This window comes from Oncorhynchus clarkii, chromosome 7 (genome assembly GCF_045791955.1).
Source record: "Oncorhynchus clarkii lewisi isolate Uvic-CL-2024 chromosome 7, UVic_Ocla_1.0, whole genome shotgun sequence".
Lineage (NCBI taxonomy): Eukaryota > Metazoa > Chordata > Actinopteri > Salmoniformes > Salmonidae > Oncorhynchus > Oncorhynchus clarkii.
This window is the reverse complement of record NC_092153.1, coordinates 16,796,211-16,817,908: the sequence shown is the minus strand read 5'-3', so window position 1 is coordinate 16,817,908 and position 21,698 is coordinate 16,796,211. Positions and strand designations below refer to the sequence as shown.

The 21,698-nt window shown below is 46.4% G+C and overlaps 1 protein-coding gene across 2 annotated transcripts in view; it reads right to left on the bottom strand.

Annotated features, from left to right (window-relative positions):
- LOC139412977 (vang-like protein 1) overlaps positions 1-16,671 on the bottom strand; it is a 49,374-nt gene extending 32,703 nt beyond the window's left edge. The window contains exons 1-2 of one of the 2 annotated variants that reach the window (XM_071159911.1): positions 16,511-16,671; positions 8,137-8,411 (exon numbers count right to left, since the gene is read on the bottom strand). In XM_071159911.1, coding sequence (XP_071016012.1) covers positions 8,137-8,207 — 71 coding nt within the window. In that variant the 5' untranslated portion in view covers positions 8,208-8,411; positions 16,511-16,671. The remainder of the gene's footprint in view (positions 1-8,136; positions 8,412-16,510) is intronic. The other variant, XM_071159910.1, reaches the window with a different exon arrangement.
- Positions 16,672-21,698: the final 5,027 nt, after the last annotated feature.

Below are 21,698 nucleotides of genomic sequence, written 5' to 3'. Positions count from 1 at the left end.
CAAGAGACAACAGACATACCGGTCTCTACATTGCAGATGAGATGAAGGCAGTCATCAATGACCTTGGACCACAGAAGGTATTTGCACTGGGTGACAGACAGTGCTGCGAACATGAAGGCTGCTTGGTCTAAAGTGGCTGTGCTGCTCATGCATTGAATCTGCTCCTCAAGGACATCATGGCACTGAAAACAATGGATACAAGAGAGCCAAGGAAATGCTGAGGTGTGTGAAGGGTCATCAAGTTATAGCAGCAATCTACCTCACCAAGAATAGTGAGAAGAATAAGAGCACCACATTGAAGCTGCCCAGCAACACCCGTTGGGGTGGTGTGGTCATCATGTTTGAAAATCTCCTGGAGGGGAAGGAGTCTCTCCAAGAAATGGCCATATCACAGTCTGCCGATATGGACAGCCCCATCAAGAGGATCCTCCTGGATTATGTATTTTGGGAGAGAGTGGAAAAGCAGCCTGAAACCTATAGCAATAACCATTGAACGGATTGAGGGCGACAATGCCATCCAGTCTGATGTTCAGACTCTGCTTATAGATGTGAGAGAAGAAATCCATACTGCCCTGCCCACTTCACAGTTGCTCCAAGCAGAGGAAACTACAGTTCTGAAATACATCAAAAAGCGTGAAGACTTCTGCCTGAAGCCCATACACGCCACAGCTTACATGTTGAACCCCAAGTATGCTGGCAAAAGCATCCTGTCTGGTGCAGAGATCAACGATGCCTATGGTGTCATCATGACAGTGTATCGCCACCTTGGCCTGGATGAAGTTCTTGGCAGTCTGGCGAAGTACACTTCCAAGCAAGGGCTTTGGGATGGAGATGACATATGGCAGTCGTGCCAACATATCTCATCAGCCACCAGGTGGAAGGTACTGTGGATCTGAGGCTCTTTCCCCTGTTGCCTCCATCATCCTCCAAATCCCACCAATATCAGCCGCCTAAGAGCGCAACGGGTCCTTGTTTGGAAACACACACACACAAAGCACGCAAGAGGCTGAACAATACAAGGGTTGAAAAATGTATGGCCATCCAGTCAAATTTGAGGCTTTTTGAGCCTGACAAATAGCCATCCTCAGCAAGGTTGGAAAGTGACAGTGAAGATGAGGCCTCAGTCTGATGTTCAAGAGGTGGACATTGAGGAGGTCCAGGGAGAAGACATGGAAGCCTGAGAGGAAGACAACCAAAGCTTTAGTTTCTAGACTATCATTTTACAGACATATGTTGAAAACATTTTTGGGAGATGCGATGGATCATTGGGGATCATTCAATATTCCCTTTTTTTGTTCAGTAAAATCATCCCATGTGACGAGTCAACTCATTTAATTAAAGTTCAATTCATAACTACATTATTTATTTTGTATCTATTGGAAGGATTTAATCATTTGCAATTATGTCTACTTATGATAAGGTAAAAGGTGTATGTTTCTGTCTCCATATGATATGGTAAATATATCCAATGCAAAACACATCTCCATTTAAATGGTATTAATATTAATTCCCATTTATTCCCACGGAAAGTTTCCACCTCTGAATATTCCCCAAAATGTGCAACCCTAGTTAAGACTAAAATGGAGGGGATTTTCTTGCATCTTTCTTTCACTGCAGGCAGTAACATGGCCACCTCAGTCTCAGGCAGAGGACCCTGGTGTGTTACAGTATGCCTTGTTTAGGGATGTTCAAATCCTTTAGAATACCTCACGTTGTCATATCAGATTCACTTTTTGGTGCAAAGCACTGTAGATATGTATTCCTTATGCATTAGGATAAATGCCACAAACAACATATGATGGTTCAATAGGTGTTACTGGCACATTTTACCCTGCCGTTATGGAACATGGGCATGGATTTGGTTGTAAGAACTCGACGCCAGGTCATGAAATGCAAGCTTAAGAAAAGTGCAATGTGGATATTCAATGACATTGATCACATAGATCCATTATTTATTGACCTAAAGCAATCAAACAGCAATCAGTTTAAACTAAATAGATGAGTCACACTTCAGAGGGCCGCTTACGCATACAGCATAGATAAAGTGGTTGGAGGATCAATGCTGATCGGACGGCCCATCAGGATATCCTGACATTAGGCTCATCAGGGAAGTGGTGTGATTGGCTGCTATGGAAGTAATGGACCTCTATAGAAGCCAATGTGTTGTGATAGAAGGGTGTTCACCTCTCTGTTTCCTGCCTCTATTCTGGTGTTTCCGTTTTGAACAGGACACGGTTTCACACTAAAAATGACCACAGCCAACTTCCCAACCACAAACGCAGGTAAATACCCAAAAAATGCATTATTTAACAATTGCTTAAAAGAAAGTTCAACATTCAAAGCAAAGATAATTGGAACAAAGTGGTGCAGGATTTGTATGAAATATATTTATTCATTGACACAGGGAAATCTGAAGTCAGTCATAGTGGATTGGCATTTTGTACCATTCATTTTCACTGGGGACTCCCAGAGAGGACATTGACATTACATTACTTCAACACTGCATGGTACTCCAGAAATAACAGGAGAGGCACCAAGAGCCATTCATAACTAATACATTGAATCGGAAGCGGAGATCGAAGTAATCCTTAATTAAATGATGGATATCATTATTAGTGCTACAATTAGTCCAGCGAGGAGCATGATCATCATTCACACTGACAGTGATGATGATTAGTAATTGGAGGAGCCCTATTGGGAGATACAGTTGAAGTCAGAAGTTTACATACATTTAAACTCAGTTTTTCACAATTCCTGACATTTAATTGAAGTAAAAATTCCCTGTTTTATGTTAGTTAGGATCACTACTTTATTTGAAGAATGTTTAATGTCAGAATAATAGTAGAGTGATTTAATTCAGCTTTTATTTCTTTCATCACGTTCCCAGTGGGTCAGAAGTTTACATACAATGAATTAGTATTTGGTAGCATTTCCTTTCAATTGTTTAACTTGGGTCAAACGTTTTGGGTAGCCTTCCATGAGCTTCTCACAATAAGTTGGGTGAATTTTGGCCCATTCCTCCTGACAGAGCTGGTGTAACTGAGTCAGGTTTGTAGACCTCCTTGCTCGCACACGCTTTTTCAGTTCTGCCCACACATTTTCTATAGGCTTGAGGTCAGGGCTTTGTGATGGCCACCCAATATCTTGACTTTGTTGTCCTTAAGCTATTTTGCCACAACTTTGGAAGTATGCTTGGGGTCATTGTCCATTTGGAAGACCCATTAGCAACCAAGCTTTAACTTCCTGACTGATGTTTTGAGATGTTGCTTCAATATATCCACGTAATTTTCTCCTTCATGATGTCATCTATTTTGTGAAGCACACCAGTCACTCCTGCAGCACAGCACCCGCACATCATGATGCTGCCAACCCCGTGCTTCAGGGTTGGGATGGTTTTCTTTGGCTTGCAAGCCTCCTTCTTTTTCCTCCAGGCAAAACGATGGTCATTATGGCCAAACAGTTCTATTTTAGTTTAATCATACCAGAAGACATTTCTACAAAAAGTACGATCTTTGTCCCCATGTGCAGTTGCAAACCGTAGTCTGGCTTTTTTATGGCGGTTTTGGAGCAGTGGCTTCTTCCTTGCTGAGCGGCCTTTCAGGTTATCGTTTTACTGTGGCTATAGATACTTTTGTACCTGTTTCCTCCGGCATCTTCGCAAGGTCCTTTGTTGTTGTTCTGGGATTGATTTGCACTTTCCGCACCAGAGTACGTTCATCTCAACGAGACAGAACGCGTATCCTTCCTGAGCAGTATGATGGCTGTGTGGTCCCATGGTGTTTATACTTGCGTACTATTGTTTGTACAGATGAACGTGGTACCTTCAGGTGTTTGGAAATTGCTCCCAAGGATGAACCAGACTTGTGGAGGTCTACTATTGTTTTTCTGGGGTCTTGGCTGATTTATTTTGATGTTTGCCTGATGTCAAGCAAAGAGGCACTGAGTTTGAAGGTAGGCCTTTGAAATACATCCACAGGTACACCTCCAATTTACTCAAATTGTCAATTAGCCTATAAGAAGCTTCTAAAGCCATGACATCATTTTCTGGAATTTTCCAAGCTGTTTAAAGGCACAGTCAATTTAGTGTACGTAAACTTCTGACCCACTGGAATTGAGATACAGTGAATTATAAGTGAAATAATCTGTATATAAACAGTTGTTAAAAATGACTTGTGTCACACAAAGTAGAGGTCCTAACCGACTTGCCAAAACTATAGTTTGTTAACAAGAAATTCGTGGAGTGGTTGAAAAACTAGTTTTAAATGACTCCAACTTAAGTGTATGTAACCTTTCGACTTCAACTGTAGATGATGGTGAGGAGAGTGGGTGAGGAACTTATTACAGTAGTCATTTATATGGTACTGTACTACTGCACAGCCAGGATTGGGTAGAGGGGTATACTACAATGCAGGATCAAGGAGTTAGCCTGCTAACTTGCCTAAATATTCTGGAAATAAATTATTATTAGAAAAATAAGTAGACCATGCCCCCTTTAAGCTTAACTCAACAACCAAAAATGAATATCTAAGTTTAGCTTTATGAACAAAAAAAGAACTAGTTATTTCTGGTGGTTAATCAAAGTTAGCTGGCTTACTCATTGATATTCCTTTCTTGTATACCCCTCTATCTAATACCAGGTCATGTGAAACATAGGGGTTGTAAGTTAGATACAGGTAGGATCAGTTAAGTTGTTTATATGTGAGTCGATGTAAAGATTGGATGACTCATCCACTGGTGCATCTGGAGGCAGCTGCTTATGACTGGTGTGATTGTTTAAAATCAGTGTAGGATGGAAGATGAAGGAGAGAGTCTCAAGCACCCTTTTTATATCCCAGTCTGCCTTCCAGAAACAGACTTCAGGAAGGCAGAAAGTAGCTTGTGGGCAAATCAATGTGCATCTCTTCCTCCTCTCATCCTCCTCCTCCTGCATCATTAACACACAACGCCAGCCAGCCTCATTGCTATTCTACAGCCCTCCTCTGGTATCATTTGATTAAAAGGAATTTGACTTCCAGCGTGGCTTCCTAAAGCAGATATGGCTTTTAGATGGAGGATGGAAGCCTGGCAAGCTAGGGCAGAGCCAAACCTGGGAGCGATTTCCACCGCAACACCCGCAGTTAAGTCTGACACTGTCTGTGCACCCCCTCTTACTGACACACTGGGCTGCGGGAAACGGGGCCAATTTACACCTCCTCCGCCAAGAGTCTGGATGAATTTGCTCGCTTTCCGCATGGCTGGCCAGCCAAACCACACACCTGTGTAAAATAGGCCCCGTGTCAATGCAGAGCTCAGAGCCCGCGAAGCTAGGTACTTACTGCCAGTGTCAGCTAACAGGAGGATGACGAGGAGCCAAATACATAACCACACTCTCAGAACAATCATATTACAGAGAGCGAGAGGCCGTTTTCACTTCACCTTGAGTGGCCGCGCTCAATGACACTGGCAGCTCTGCTCACTCTGTGTAACTGTAACGAGGAAGGGGGGCGAACAGGCAAAGAGGTGTGGCTGATAGAAAGACAACATTAAACTAACAAAGGCCATTTACTCAAGTCTAGGTCAACACAGCCACGGTCTCTATAGCTTCATGCCTGGCCATGGCACATTCATTTGCCCATCCCTCATATTGACTGGGAGAATCCATGGCGGCAGCATTGCTCAATGACACTTCTCCACAGTGTTGAGCCAGAGAGAGAGAGGGGCCCGGGGAGCAGTGCGTGATAGGAGCCGAGGTGAGGCCAGACTGTTGGCTAGGATTAGCTCCACTATCAGGTGACAGGGTACACACTGTATGACATGTACCAGTGTTTCCACTATAGCATTAGTCAGGCAAGGCGGGTCCCTCTTCTTGACTTGCTCTGTAGTCCCATGACTAAAATAAATGTAGTTTCAGTTAGAAATTGAAAAAGCAGCATGTGGGTAGGGGTACTTTTCACTCCACTTGGCTTTTCCATAAGCATCAACTCTAATCAGAAAGTTCCAGAAATAGGGTGTCTCTCCAAAATGTGGCCTGCCTCAGAAATGGGAACAGTTTGGGGAACCATAATACCCAAGCAGCAAAGGGATTAAAAGTTTGGCATGAGATAGTGTAATTCCTTCAATTCCCTGTGTTAAAAAGAGTGTGCCGCCATATAATTGGAGTTCTACCAATCAAAAAGAGCCAATTTTCCACATGACTGACTACCAATGTGAGACTCACTAGTCAATGATCAATGGCACGCTCCACAGCCACAGAAGAGCCCCTCTCTGGAGAAGAGAAAGGAGCCTCAGAAGTTACTGTCGTAACTCAACACCACCATTACAGCGGATGCAGAAAGGCAGGTGATCTTGGTCTGGGAGAATCGTCAGTAGCTAGCAAACTACTCTGATGTCCTTCAAATGACCAAGCACCACTGTCTACAGAGGCACAGTGGCTTACAATGGGGACTGACTGGGTTACCTGTGTATAAATCACACTAGAGACAACACTGCAAAAACAACACAAGGCAGTGACCCGGAGTCAGTGGGAGAGACGTTTAACACGGTATAGTAGCACGCAGCTTGAACCATGGTAAGATCTTGGAAATCCACCTCCTGCTGTGGACCATCAAAGTTAATTATGTAGTATGTTTTTTAGCTTTAGTTGTGTACCATGGCCAGACACGGGATCTCAGAGAGGCACACAGCTGTTTACATGTCTGCTTGTGTGTGTGTGTTTGTATCCATCAAAGTCTGGCACAGATGCAATTAGACAATGGCAACCTGAAGCCTCTTCATGCATGGCACCAGTCAGAGTAAAAGGATTATACTTCAGATGAGACAGGGGGTTTTCAAAGCCAAGCGTTTCTCTTTTGTCTATTGAATTAGAGGCCAGCCAGTGGCCTTAGCATCGTGGGAGAGAGGAGCGAGTGGAAAGGTGTTTAGAAAGGAGGCCCTGTATCGCCGTCACTCACTTCCTGCAGCCCAAACGGCAGCCTATTCCTTACATAGTGCACTACTTTTGACTAGAGCCCTGTGGGCCCTGGCCAGAAACAGTGCACTATATAGGGAATAGGGTGATCTTTAGGACACAGTCACTCTCTTCAGAGTTACAGATACAGGAAGAGAGGGGATTGGGTGATCTTTAGGACAGTCACTCTCTCCAGAGTTACAGATACAGGAAGAGAGGGAATAGGGTGATCTTTAGGACACAGTCACTCTCTCCAGAGTTACAGATACAGGAAGAGAGGGAATAGGGTGATCTTTAGGACACAGTCACCCTCTCCAGAGTTACAGATACAGGAAGAGAGGGGATAGGGTGGGAAAGTGAGTGCCCCCTCCCCCACATCAAAGCCCACTTTCATTTACAACAGTGTGCCCAGTTTTCATTGCCTAGCTTCAGACTACAAGGTCAAATCTTCCCCCCGGGAGAACGTGAGAGGAGCGCTGGGGCAGGGGAGCAGAGAGGCCTCTCCATCCAGTGATACGCCTGTCCCCGTCTATCCCATGGGAGTGGTGGTGACACCACTGGAGAGAGGGAGGAGGTCAAGTGGAGATTAACGAGGGAGGGCAGCTGCTGGCTTTTCAACACGTCCGGGGCTTGGGAGCGAGGGATTGGCGACTGACTGGAGCCGAGTGGGCGTGTGAGAGACAAGAGAGCATAGAGAAAAAGGAAATGAGCGAGAGATAGCGAGCGAGGGAGAGGTAGAGCGAGAGAGATATTAAGCACATGAGGGTTTCAGGGGGTCCCACCAGATTCAGCCATAGAGGGATCCTTTCCCCTGGGTAACAGGTCCCAGAGAGAGAGAGATTGAAGGAAGAGGGAGCGAGAGGGGGATGTGCTGGCTGGATAAAGGAGGAGCTGTGTGGAACAGGAGCCCCTTGCTTGTGGCCCTCCACGTATCAGCTGAGCCATCAGTCAGGCCTCTTCAGCACCTGTCCCCCTCTCCCTTCCTGAGCCTGTCAGACACTGCTATTCCACTAATGACAGACAAATAACCCCACACTGCCCTGTGGTGGACAGATGGAGGGAGGGGAAAGAGGGGACAGAGACGGAGTGGAATGAGGGAGAGAAAGAGAGGAAACAGAGGCGAGGAAGAGAGAACAATTTATTAGAGGTTTCGTGACCGTCTATCCATCAAACTAGAGAGGATATGAAAGCCAAGAACTTGTTCCTCTTACCCGTGTCTGTGGGATCCCCGGGAGCGACCAGAGTAGTATGAGTACCCTGAGTAGGTGGACTCCGTGTCCATGGCGACGAGGTCCTTCCTCCCGGGCGATTGGCCAAGGGCCTCGCGGAGGTTGCTGGGCTTTGCCGCAGGCAGACGCAGCGGGAGCTTGTGGGCAGTCTTGTCCGGTGGCAGGCAGAGCTCGCTCAGGAGATTGGCAGAGGCCGCAAGCTGTCGGGGGTCAATCTTGAAAGCAACCCTGGGGGTTCCCGACTAGGAAACATCAACCTGGGGAGGAGACAGAGAGAGAGAGACAGCCAGGTCTGGTCAGAGGACAGACTATGGACAGAGTTTTGGGTTGAAATGTTGATCTACAACAGCCCAGTTGATACTGAAAAACATGGATGTGTGTTGCAGATCTCTCTGCACATAGCTTCCACTTTGCCTTTTACTCTGGAATGAACATTCCAGGAGATAAATATGAGAAAAACACAATCGCTTCATTTAAGCAGCATTTTCTACATTCCCATTAGGCAGGCTGGGGAAATCTTTATTTTAATGAAGATTGTGCGATTCCTCCCACACACACACCAAATGAAGCTTGACACAGGAGAGCCTTGAAACCATTGGACTAGTTTCTGTTGATTCTAATATAAAAGGTCAATTGTGAAAGGCTCTTCTTACTTCTAACCTAATTGACAACTCAAACCTACAGTAGTTCACAGAGAGTTTAAGCACTAAGCACACCCACAAACAGAACAGCAGCAGACCTAGCTATGAACCCCTCCCTCAACAAATAGACCTTTCCACAGACAGACTGGCCTATGAGAAGAGAGATTGAATTGGAATGTTGTGCAGAGCATGCAGGTCTACGTTTGGAGCTTCAACAAAACAATAGTCGGATGGAGAGCAAAACCCCACTGCCCTCACCTACCCCCCCCACACACACACACACACACACACACACACACTCAGCCCCAGCCTTATCAATGAGAGCCATCTCCAGAGGGAAATCTGGTAGTGACCAGCTCCAGCAGCGAGGCGAGGCTCTCCTCTCTTCCATTCCACTAGCGTGACATCATCACACAGACAAAGTGCTCCAGGTGAAACCACCAAACACTATCACATTATTAAACCAAGAAGCTTTCAGAGGGGAATTGAGACAACCAGCCAACACACAAACAGATGCCGTAAAATATTGAATATAGCTTCAGGCCTATATTCTGTGTTTAAATCTATAACATTGGAAACATTCTTTCCCATGAGGATAAATCTCCCAGACAAATGCTAAAAAGCTGTGTGGATGCAGAGGAGGACCGAAACTCAAACATCAAGTGGATTTCAATATCAAAGGCAGGACAAAAAAAACTCCCCACTAATTCCATACCATTAGTTCTACTCCCAGGCCTGGCTAAAGACTTTACAGCATCCACTAGGAGATGCAGGTCTGATAAGAGCGTTTATTGGGTGCCCTTGATTTGATTACATATACAGGAGGATATGATATAACAGTTGTTCTTAAATGACTGAAGATAAGAGGGAACAGAGGGGAGTGAACAGGGTGAAAAGGAAAGAGTAGAAACAGACAGTGAAATAACGAGATTACGATTACGCACATGGCTGAGTAACAATACATGGGGAAACAGAGAGACAAGTGAGTTGTAGTGTACACTCCTTCGGGGCAGGGAGAGCTGGGGACATACGTACACACACAGCAGGTAAACCATTAGGGCTGAGTAACAATACATGGGGAAACAGAGAGACAAGTGAGTTGTAGCGTACACTCCTTCAGGGCAGGGAGAGCCTGGGACATATGTACACACACAGCAGGTAAACCATTAGGGCTGAGTAACAATGCATGGGGAAACAGAGAGACAAGTGAGTTGTAGCGTACACTCCTTCGGGGCAGGGAGAGCTGGGGACATACGTACACACACAGCAGGTAAACCATCAGGGCTGAGGCATATAGGGAGGTGAGGGGTCGGTTCTCTGTGGCATCAGAGATGGGGCCTCGTCCAGACAGAGAGCCTCTAACAGCTGGAGGTAACGGGACAGGAAGGTGAACGGCGCCCGTTACATAAACTCACACCCATCAATGCAATAATATGGCAGAAGAGCTGATAACCCTAAGGATTCCATTTAGACCTAGAACCCTCCAATCACATTTAAAGAAGAATTCAATGAAAATGTAGCATTTCAGAAAGGAGCGTTGACAAAGTGATAACATATGTTGTATTGTAACACAGGTGATAAATAATGTATACAGCACAGGAGGCTGGTGGCACCTTAGAGACAACAGGCTCGTGGTAATGATTGGAGCGGAATCAATAGAATGGTATCAAAACCATTAAAACACATGGTTTCCAGGTGTTTGATGTCATTCCATTTACTCCATTCCAGCCTTTATTACGAGCTGTCCTCCCCTCAGCAGCCTCCTGTGGTATACAGCTTGTATTGGGCCAAAATCCCTAGTGAAATCTTCAATGTAAACAAGGAGCTGAAGGAGAGAGGTTAAGGTGAACCTTGTTTAATTTACAAACATATCCCAGAAAGAGCACGCTCACTGGGCAGTACACTTAAAGCATGCCATCTCCCATGACACCTTGCAGCAGAGGAAGTCCACTCTAACTGACCTAGATCTGTTGTGAAATTAACCAGAGGGCTACAGTCACCACTCTCTGTCTCCACCACAGTCACATCCTGCTGTCCTGACGTGTTTGGAGTTAGCAGTATAGTATGCATGCTCATTCAAACACTTTTGGAATATCACAAGTGTATAGCTTCCGTCCCTCTCCTCACCCCTACCTGGGCTCGAACCAGGGACCCTCTGCTAACATCAACAACTGCCTCCCACGAAGCATCGTTACCTATCGCTCCACAAAAGCCGCGGAAACAACTACTTCATTGTCTCAGTGACGACTGAAATGGCTAGCTAGTTAGCGTGCACCCCACTAACTAGCTAGCCATTTCACACCGATTACACAAGCAAAGCACACTTGTGCACACATTAACTACCGCAGCAGTCACAACCGAAGCCATGGGAAGTAGAGCGGGGCTCGAACTCTCCCTTGGGGCACTCCCTCTGTTTTCATCCTGCTGCTGCTGCTTTCATAACCACATTTGTTCCAGTCGTTTCATTGAAAAGAGCTGCTCATCCAAGATACTGCCCCGTGCCATCTTATCTGCCACTTAGAAGGGAAAACTAGAGAAATACTAGAAACTAGTGGCAGTTGGGGTGAATGTAAACAATGACCCATATAGTGTGTGTGTGTGTGTGTGTGTGTGTGTGTGTGTATATGCTTGCACATGGGGATTGAAAAAGCTAGTTCTATCAAACAAAGTCTAATTATTTTATTTTTTTAAAAACGACAGCACTCTTGCTGACACGCTTTTAAACGTCTGAATCATCGGAGGGAATACTGAACAACATGATGACAAACCTCTCTAAAGCTGTTTTATTCTACTGAAGAGCCAGTTGCCAGCTCAGTCACTGTGCCAGTAAGGCAAACAAAATAGCTCTGGTGTGAGACAGACAGAATGGCTGCTTTTAGACAGGTAGCACAATTATGATTTATTTTTTTTACTAATTAACCAATCAGATCAGCACTGAAATATCTGATGTGATATGTCAAAAGACCAGGTAGGACAATCCAGACTCTGGCAAGAGTAAAGCAGGGCTAAATACAGCCTCCAGACACTCTGGCAGGGTGAGACAAGGTTACAGACGCTGTGGCTAGGATAAGGCAGAGGGCCTGGGTTGAGGTCTGCAGATACTGCTACAGGCGCAGACAGAGCGCAAAGAGAGCAGACAGAGAGCAGACAGAGCGCAGACAGAGCGCAGACAGAGCGCAGACAGAGAACAGAGTAAATAAGGCTGGTTCTGCAGACAGCATCACAGAGGTATTTCCATCTCCTGTGCTAATCCTTTTAAGAATGAGGGATGAAACAGGGATTAACAGGGTTAAATAGATGGGGGTCAGAGAGAGAATACCACCACCACCTTGCCAGTCACCACCTTCCCAACAGCCCAGCTAAGCTGCTTTATGTCAACGAATTTGGCCGAAATGAGTTTCAATTGAAGATGTTGGTGACTGAAGGCAGCTTTGAGGGCTGTCTTCAACAGATCTATAAGGGAAACACTAATCTGGTCCCTGGTCTTTACTTATAGTGGTGCCAGTGGCCGTGCAGCACTAAAGCTGAAGCCTCTGTGTGCCCCCCCCCACACACTACTTAGGGAAGCCATCAGGTTATCCATGGCAGCCGAAGCCAGCAGCGTTTGCCTGCCTCTGATTTGGTCTATGGTGGGACAAGCTGGCAGCGGCCCAGAACCTGCCAATGAGAGCCTCCTTGTTTATCTTCCTCCATTCAGTCGCTCTTTTCCTTTTTACACTGAATAAACATCCTCTCACTGTGAAGGACCACACCCTCAGAGAGCCGGGAAAGAGAGGCATGGGGACTGATCTACAGGGTAGAGAAACACACATATACACACACACACACACACACACACAGGTGTGACTCTGGAATTCATGCTTGAGGAACTGCGGGAGTGTAAATACCCACGAATGAAACGCACAGGATGACAAACATGCGGCAGCACACCATCAAAGCAAAGAAACAAGAAAACAACCATCTAACCAGCAAGCTCATTAACAAAGCCGCATCAAGTGCCGGCTAACCAAATCCAAACCCAGACACATCCTCAAGACCTCCCACACATCCAACACATCCTTCTTCCTCCAGAGCAGGTTGTAGTAACAGTCTGTTGATAACAGAGCAAACAAAACAACAACAGACCAACACAGGAACGATAGAGTAGTCATGTAGTTCAATCCTTGTGAAAAAAACAAACATTTGTATTGCATTTTTCTTCTTTACATAAAGGGTAGTTTCTTCATTCATGGTTTCAACAGCGACAGTGAGTCCACAGATTGGTCTTCTAATTTCAACCAAGCTTCCGGCTCCAAAGACAGTAATCTAATCCCACTGTATATGACAGCCTAATTTACAGATCCTTCACTACTCACAGCCTTTAATAGGAGATGGAACTCTCTCCCAAACTGGGGATGAGACAAACTAGGCTACTGTACTTTCCCAAAAATATTAATTCTCTCTCGTGACCGAGTCTAAGCACAAGGCTCTGCCAACCGGGGCAGGTATTCAGGAACAAAGGGGAGCCCTGGCTGAAGACATCTCCTGTGCTAGCCTGTGACCAGGAAGTACAGCTGTGCCATGTGCCCAACAGAGCCCCTCCCACACCTCACCACAACATAAACAAAAGGCCTATTAAAAGCTCATCATCATTACCAGCCAATGATATGCCTGACCTTCATTAGCCAAGGTATTCCAGCTAGGCCATATGTATCAGAGGCAAGCAGCTGTGTTGTGGTGGTGCGGATGTGAGAAACTAAGACCTTTAGCTGCGATACATTGAGGAGCGTTCCAATCACTGGAGGACAAAATGACAACACTGACATTTGTACAAGCAGCTCCCAACGAGGCACGCCCTTCCTGCCCTGTTTCTTTCACATTAAACAATATTCATTGAGAATGCATGCACACGCATACCGGCACACATACTGTACACACACACACGTCCAATCATACTTCTCACTGTAAAATCTACTTGGACTCTATTAACTTCAATCTAACACAAGCATAATGAAAGACAAGCTGAACACGGGAGAGATGACGACTTATTAAGGTAACATGATTCATCTGAGACGCCGGAGGGGTGGGGGGGGGGGGTTCGACCGAGGGAAGAAACACGAGTCAGCGACTAAATGTGTTCCTCGGATTCAAATGGTGATCGAGATGCTGTCCATGGAGCAAATGAACCCATTAATTGTATCCACATTCCAGAATGTCACCCTCTCTCCCGGCCATTCATTAGTGTCAGAGATGCAGAGAAACAGAGGCCCAAATGGAACCCTATTCCCTTTATAGTGCACTACCCTTGACCAGGCGCATACGGCTCTGGTCAAAAGTAGTGTGCTATATAGGGAATATAGCGTCCTATGGGCCCTGGTCAAAAGTACTGCACTATAAAGAGAAGAGGGTGCCATTTTAGGACTCACAAGAGAGGCAGACACCACAAGAGACGCAGACACCACAAGAGAGGCAGACACCACAGGTTATTAAGGCCGAGTTCAGACAGGCTGCTCTATTCTGATCTTTTTTTCCCACTAATTGGTCTTTCGACCAATCAGATCTGAAAAATATCTGTTCTGGGCTGCCCGTCTAAACACAGCCTTAGAGCCTTAAGAGACAGCACATGAGGAGCATAACAATTAAACTGGGATTTCTCTATATAAAATGATAAGCTCAAAAAGAGGAGAAAGCACTGCAGAATAAAAGAGCTAGATTCCAAGGTGTAGCCTGTTACTGTAATGTTGCAGCAGTGTTACCGTCTGTGTTGCAGTACTTTGGCTTCCAAACATACTGGATTAAAATAAGATAAGATGAAGAACCCCCTTCTTGCTGTTGTATGTACTTTGTATGGTCGCACATTATCTAAGATTATGGTGAAAGATGTCCTCTTGGACTTTTTCCCAGGAAGCAGCTGTCTCTCTGTACTTCTGTAGCTGAGCAGAGGCACTTGATCTGTGATTACTCCTTCAAGCAATTCCCATCTGGTTTGCAATCACATCTCTCTTGATCACCGACACAAATACCACAATACTACACCTAAAGCTCTCACAGGGGCAGTATCCCTCCCCATCCATGTTGACGATCACTCACACGCTGTCACTCACACGAGGAGCTTATGACAGTTATCATGTCATCAGCTTTAAAATATTCTCTTTGCAAATGTGAAGAGACACACAAACTGAAGCCACTTAGCCTACCAGAATGGAGAGCGCTGCAGGAGCATGTCATGTTCAAATGCCACAAGGAAACTACCTATAATAACATTTCCCTGACATTAGGCTTGGTGTAAAGTTAAGAGATGATAATGGCTTCATTGAATTATTCATGGTCAGATAGGAAGATACTTACATTTTCACTCGTGAGTGTATTCTCGTCTGAGACAAGTCAGTCATGTTGAACAACACAAAGGGAGTTTCATTGTTCAGCGTTTCCTAAGCACTACCACCAACCAACCATCCTGGTTCCTTACTGCACCTGGGGGCCGTGGAGTTTCAATAGAGCTGTATATTGGAGTCAATTTCATCTGAGCATCTAGAGAATTTATGAAGGTTAGCTACATCGTATTCACACAGTCTGCGTATTCACACAGTCTCCTATTCTTATGAAATCATCTTAAACACTGAGTAAATGTGTTGGTTTGGGTTTGTTTATACAACACAGAGGTGTACCATCTACTGTGGTCCTTCACGGTCTGTTCAGATGAATTACCATACCGGTCTATTGTATGTTTTGGGACTGACAGTCCATAAGGTTCAGGTAGCACTTTACATTACATTGTTACACCTTTACTACAGCCTGGCTAACACCAAGTATGTGGTGAAGGCAAATCATGGGCATTCTACTCATTTATTCCCTACTCTACCTAATGCAAAGTGCTAGTTTTCGGATTGGACTGTCATTTTCATACAACAGCATAATCAGACTGTAGTGAGGTTATACAGTTGTTTCTCTGCCTGACCCTACCTGTAACCCAAATGGCTGACTTCCATAGGAAACTCCCTGGTCTCTGCTAGGCCTCCTGAGCCCTGCCCAGACAGTTGGTTCGATAACTAAAATGTTAAAAAGAGCAAGTTAATGTTTAAGGATAAATGTTTATGAAATGAAACTGTCGGCACGCGAGTGAATGATATCAATGAACCACTGTGCAACATTGTTTCTGGAGACGCAACGCTGTCGCCGATGGTAACAAGATAAGCATACTGAACTATACAAACGAATTCGGTCAACCGTGTGCAAGAAAGTGGTTCAAAGTTAAGTCCGCAAATTTGTTTGAGACTTTTGAGTTAGGTTATTATTGAAGCAATTGAATTGAACAACACGCGACTATTGTCATTCTAATTGTAACGCTTTAGAAAATATTAACTCCTGCTTTAGATGACTTTCAAGGGTTAACTTTACACCCTACATTGGCTGACTGCAGTCCTTTAGATTGAGGGAATTCTAAATCACATTTTCTCTCCACATGTAGCCTACAGCTCATGTAGCGTATTAGAAAACACAAACGGTTACTCGTAGGTTGTACTAATACAATGTAGGCCCGTCTACCTGTAAAACAAAAAAAAACGAATTTTCACCGAAGAAAAATAAGTAGTAGTGTAGCTTACATGAAGCAGGAACAAGCCAACCAAACTCCCAATTTACATCGGGCTCAATCGCACTCATACAATTCAACGAACAACTACTCAACGTGGGATGCAGACGTTGGAATTCTGACTGTTTCGCGCACGGCTACTCACCTTCACTGGAGGTAAACCATTCCAAGAAGAGATTTCATCCAAAAATGTAAACGAAATAGTTCTCCCTTCGAGCACACGGTACAGTCAGGGACCAGCCCGGGTTCAAGCCGTTGTACAGGGGGCAGCACTTACATGACGAGAGAAAGGGAAATGTGTAGTGCGACAATGGTGCGCTAGGGGGGGAATGGTGATGACTGTGAACTGTCAAGTGATTACAGTAGGCTGTACAATGCAAATATAGTAAAACAGGATAAAACCGCAGGACCAAATGACTTGGCAAAATCTTCTTTACTTGTCTGACAGGTAGGCTACAGGTGTTTGCAATTAATTTCTGATTCAGAGTCCAGTTCACACCCACATTTCAAAGTTGTGTTTTGCGCTGACCAAACATTCAACACCTTCGGCGAGTGTCAGAAACACCCGCAGCTCGGCTCTGTTAGGTGGACATGTCACAAATGGCTGAAGTGGGACAAGTGACAGGAGAGTGCAAATAGCTTAGGGTTTGGTGCCATGGAAACCAGGGAAAGTAAAACAACATTCACCCTCCTGTCTCCGGGGGATGTTTTCAGTGAAGTGCACATTACATGCATTGCATTCTTGCATTGCAAGTCGTATATGCACTTAGCCTTGCATAACTGTTATTTATTAATCCGAATATGAACATTCAAATCAAATTGTTTTGGTCACATACACATGGTTAGCAGATGCTATTGCGAGTGTAGCGAAATGCTTGTGCATCTAGTCCCGACAGTGCAGCAATATCTAACAAGTAATATCAAATAATTCCACAACAGATAGCTAATACGCACAAATCTAAGTAAAGGAATGGAATAAGAATATTTAAATATAATTATATGGATGAGCAATGACAGAGCGGTTTAGGCTAAGATGCAATAGATAGTATAGAACACAGTATATACATATGAGATGAGTAATGAAAGATATGTAAACATTATTAAAGTGGCATTATTATAGTGACTGGTGATCCATTTATTAAAGTGGCCAATGATTTCAAGTCTGTATGTAGGCAGCAACCTCTCTGTGCTAGTGATGGCTGTTTAACAGTCTGATGGCCTTGAGATAGAAGCTGTCTTTCAGTCTCTCAGTCCCGGCCTTGAGATAGAAGCTGTTTTTCACTCTCTCAGTGAGAGTGATGCACCTTTGATGCACCTGTACTGACCTCACTTTCTGGGTGGTAGCGGGTGAACAGGCAGTGGCTTGGGTGGTTGTTGTCCTTGATTATCTTTTTGGCCTTCCTGTGACATTGGGTGGTGTAGGTGTCCTGGAGGGCAGGTAGTTTTCCCCCCGTGATGTGTTGTGCTGACCGCACCACCCTCTGGAAAGCCCTGTGTCTGTGAGTGGTGCATTCACGAGGCTTATCCCATTATATAGATTCTAGAATAATTAAATGTATCCTGTTATATAAAGTGACATCCTCTTGCTTGAGTACCATCATGGTTTATCTCATTGCAACATGAACAAAGCAGATGAGTGATTAGCATCATGTTTTATCAGTGCAGTCCATCGGACCTTGGAGAGATATAGTAGGGTGCTTGGTTCCAGTCAGTGAAAGACAACAAAGAGCTAAGTGAAGCCTTAGAGCTGGCTCTTAAAGGGGAATGTAAATAATGTGGGGGGGTTTCTTCCCTCGGACCTCCAGAGCCTCTATGCTAGTCAAGGTCAGATGGTGTCGGTCTGCAAAACACCTTCAGAGCACCTCATTGGCAAGGAGTCTGCTCTGAAGACCAATCGATTCTCAACTGTTTCCCCTCTCCCCCACCCAGACGCGTGGAACAGGAAATACTAGGAACTGTTCCAAACGGGTTTAGTGTGTTATTCATTTATAATACAAATGTAAATCAAATCTAACACAACAAAGCTGCTGAGCAGGGAGATGACATCATGTGATGACATGTGTATTTTGGCCTCTTCAGCCCCCCACCCCCAAAAATACCTCCTCCCCTCAGCAGAGAATAAAGGTCATGACCGGAACATGACCCCCTGATCCTTCATTTCTGTCCCTCCCCACTGAGGGCCATGCAAACACAGAGGCTGGGGAAAGGAGGTTTAACTGACAAGTACATAATGTCATTCTAAGGTTCAATGAATGGTGAGGTTGATAAAAGTGGATCATCAGGGTTATTTATCTGTATGTTGACAGAAACATGAGGTGAAAACAAGAAGGCATGAGACTACCAATAGGCTCCTAAAACTCACTCATCACACAGTTACATCATTTAGCAGACAGTCTTATCCAGAGCAATTTACAGGAGAAATTGGGGTTAAGTGCCCTTGCTCAAGAGTACAGACAGATTTTTCACCTAGTTGGTTCTGAGATTCAAACCAGCAACCTTTCAGTTATTGGCCCAAAGCTCTTAACTACTAGGCTACCTGCCACATATTAGTCAAGGTCGATTCCTGAGACTATATGACATGTTTGGTCAATAGCCTGGATACCTCATTACAACAGAACATAAAGTTGAGCATTGGGTTTTCTCACATTGTAAGGTTAGTGCGCCCCGCTATGGCCATATCAGAGTAGTACAGTTTCATTACAGTATAACGTGCAGCACTGCACAAGCTGTTCCTTTCCAAAGGAGGTGCCTTTGGGACCACCTTATGTTGTTGTTTTTAAAATATATTGGGGTTTGAGATAGTGTTTTATGTTGGCAAGGATAGATAAATAACATGACCTTTAGAATAGAATAGTTTATGTTTTACTTTAGTTTTATACTTTGATAATCAACACATGAAACATTTTGTGTCATATTTTGCATTATCAAATCAAATCAAATCAAATGTATTTATATAGCCCTTCGTACATCAGCTGATATCTCAAAGTGCTGTACAGAAACCCAGCCTAAAACCCCAAACAGCAAGCAATGCAGGTGTAGAAGCACGGTGGCTAGGAAAAACTCCCTAGAAAGGCCAAAACCTAGGAAGAAACCTAGAGAGGAACCAGGCTATGTGGGGTGGCCAGTCCTCTTCTGGCTGTGCCGGGTGGAGATTATAACAGAACATGGCCAAGATGTTCAAATGTTCATAAATGACCAGCATGGTCCAATAATAATAAGGCAGAACAGTTGAAACTGGAGCAGCAGCACGGCCAGGTGGACTGGGGACAGCAAGGAGTCATCATTTCAGGTAGTCCTGAGGCATGGTCCTAGGGCTCAGGTCCTCCGAGAGAGAGAAAGAAAGAGAGAAAGAGAGAATTAGAGAGAGCACACTTAAATTCACACAGGACACCGAATAGGACAGGAGAAGTACTCCAGATATAACAAACTGACCCTAGCCCTCCGACACATAAACTACTGCAGCATAAATACTGGAGGCTGAGACAGGAGGGGTCAGGAGACACTGTGGCCCCAACTGAGGACACCCCCGGACAGAGCCAAACAGGAAGGATATAACCCCACCCACTTGAGGGATATCTTCAACCACCAACTTACCATCCGGAGACAAGGCTGAGTATAGCCCACAAAGATCTCCGCCACGGCACAACCCAAGGGGGGGGGGGGGGGGCCAACCCAGACAGGAAGATCACATCAGTGAAAAATGCACAGCAAAATTCACAAATTCTAAACACTGGCTAACAGTGTAACGGTTCTCCTCTTGTGAAGTAAAGGCGGACCAAAGCGCAGCGTGGTGGTTGTTCATTATATTTATTGACGACACTATACATGAACAAACTAATGAAAACAAAACAAGAAACGTGAGAACTCAAAACAGCCCTGTCTGGTGCAAACACAAAAACAGGAACAATCACCCACAAACAAACAGTGAAACCCAGGCTACCTAAGTATGATTCTCAATCAGAGACAACTAATGACACCTGCCTCTGATTGAGAACCATACTAGGCCGAAAACATAGAACTGCCCCAAAACATAGAAAAACAAACATAGACTGCCCACCCAACTCACGCCCTGACCATACTAAATAAATACAAAAAACAAAGGAAATAGAGGTCAGAACGTGACAGTACCCCCCTCCAAAGGTGCGGACTCCGGCCGCAAAACCTTGACCTATAGGGGAGGGTCTGGGTGGGCGTCTGTCCGCGGTGGCGGCTCTGGCGCGGGACGCGGACCCCACTTCGCCATTGTCTCAGTCCGCCTTATTGTCCGCCTCCGTGGCTTACTCACCATGCCCACCCCTCTCAATGACCCCACTGGACAGAGGGGCTGCTTGGGACAGAGGGGCAGCTCGGGACAGAGGTGAAGCAGCTGCTCGGGACAGAGGGACAGCTGCTCGGGACAGAGGGACAGCTGCTCGGGACAGAGGGACAGCTGCTCGGGACAGAGGGACAGCTGCTCGGGACAGAGGGGCGGCAGCAGCTCGGGACAGAGGGGCAGCTGCTCGGGACGGAGGGGCAGCTGCTCCGGGCGGAGGGGCTCTAGCGGCCCCTGGCTGACTGGCGGCACCTGGCTGACTGGCGGCACTGGCGGCCCCTGGTTGACTGGCGGCACTGGCGGCCCCTGGCTGACTGGCGGCACTGGCGGCCCCTGGCTGACGGGCGGCACTGGCGGCCCCTGGCTGACGGGCGGCACTGGCGGCCCCTGGTTGACTGGCGGCACTGGCGGCCCCTGGCTGACTGGCGGCACTGGCGGCCCCTGGCTGACGGGCGGCACTGGCGGCCCCTGGCTGACGGGCGGCACTGGCGGCCCCTGGCTGACGGGCGGCACTGGCGGCCCCTGGCTGACGGGCGGCATTGGCGGCGCTGGGCAGACGGGCGGCACTGGCGGCGCTGGGCAGACGGGCGGCACTGGCGGCGCTGGGCAGACGGGCGGCACTGGCGGCGCTGGGCAGACGGGCGGCACTGGCGGCGCTGGGCAGACGGGCGGCACTGGCGGCGCTGGGCAGCACTGGCGGCGCTGGGCAGACGGGCGGCACTGGCGGCGCTGGGCAGACGGGCGGCGCTGGCGGCGCTGGGCAGACGGGCGGCGCTGGCGGCGTTGGGCAGACGGGCGGCGCTGGGCAGACGGGCGGCTCAGATGGCGCTGGGCAGACGGGCGGCGCTGGCGGCGCTGGGCTGAGTAGCTCTCCTAGCGCCGAACAGGCGGGAGACTCCGGCAGCGCTGGAGAGGAGGAAGGCTCTGGTAGTGCTGGACAGGCGAGGCGCACTGTAGGCCTGATGCGTGGTGCTGGCACTGGTGGTACTGGGCCGAGGACACGCACAGGAAGCCTTGTGCG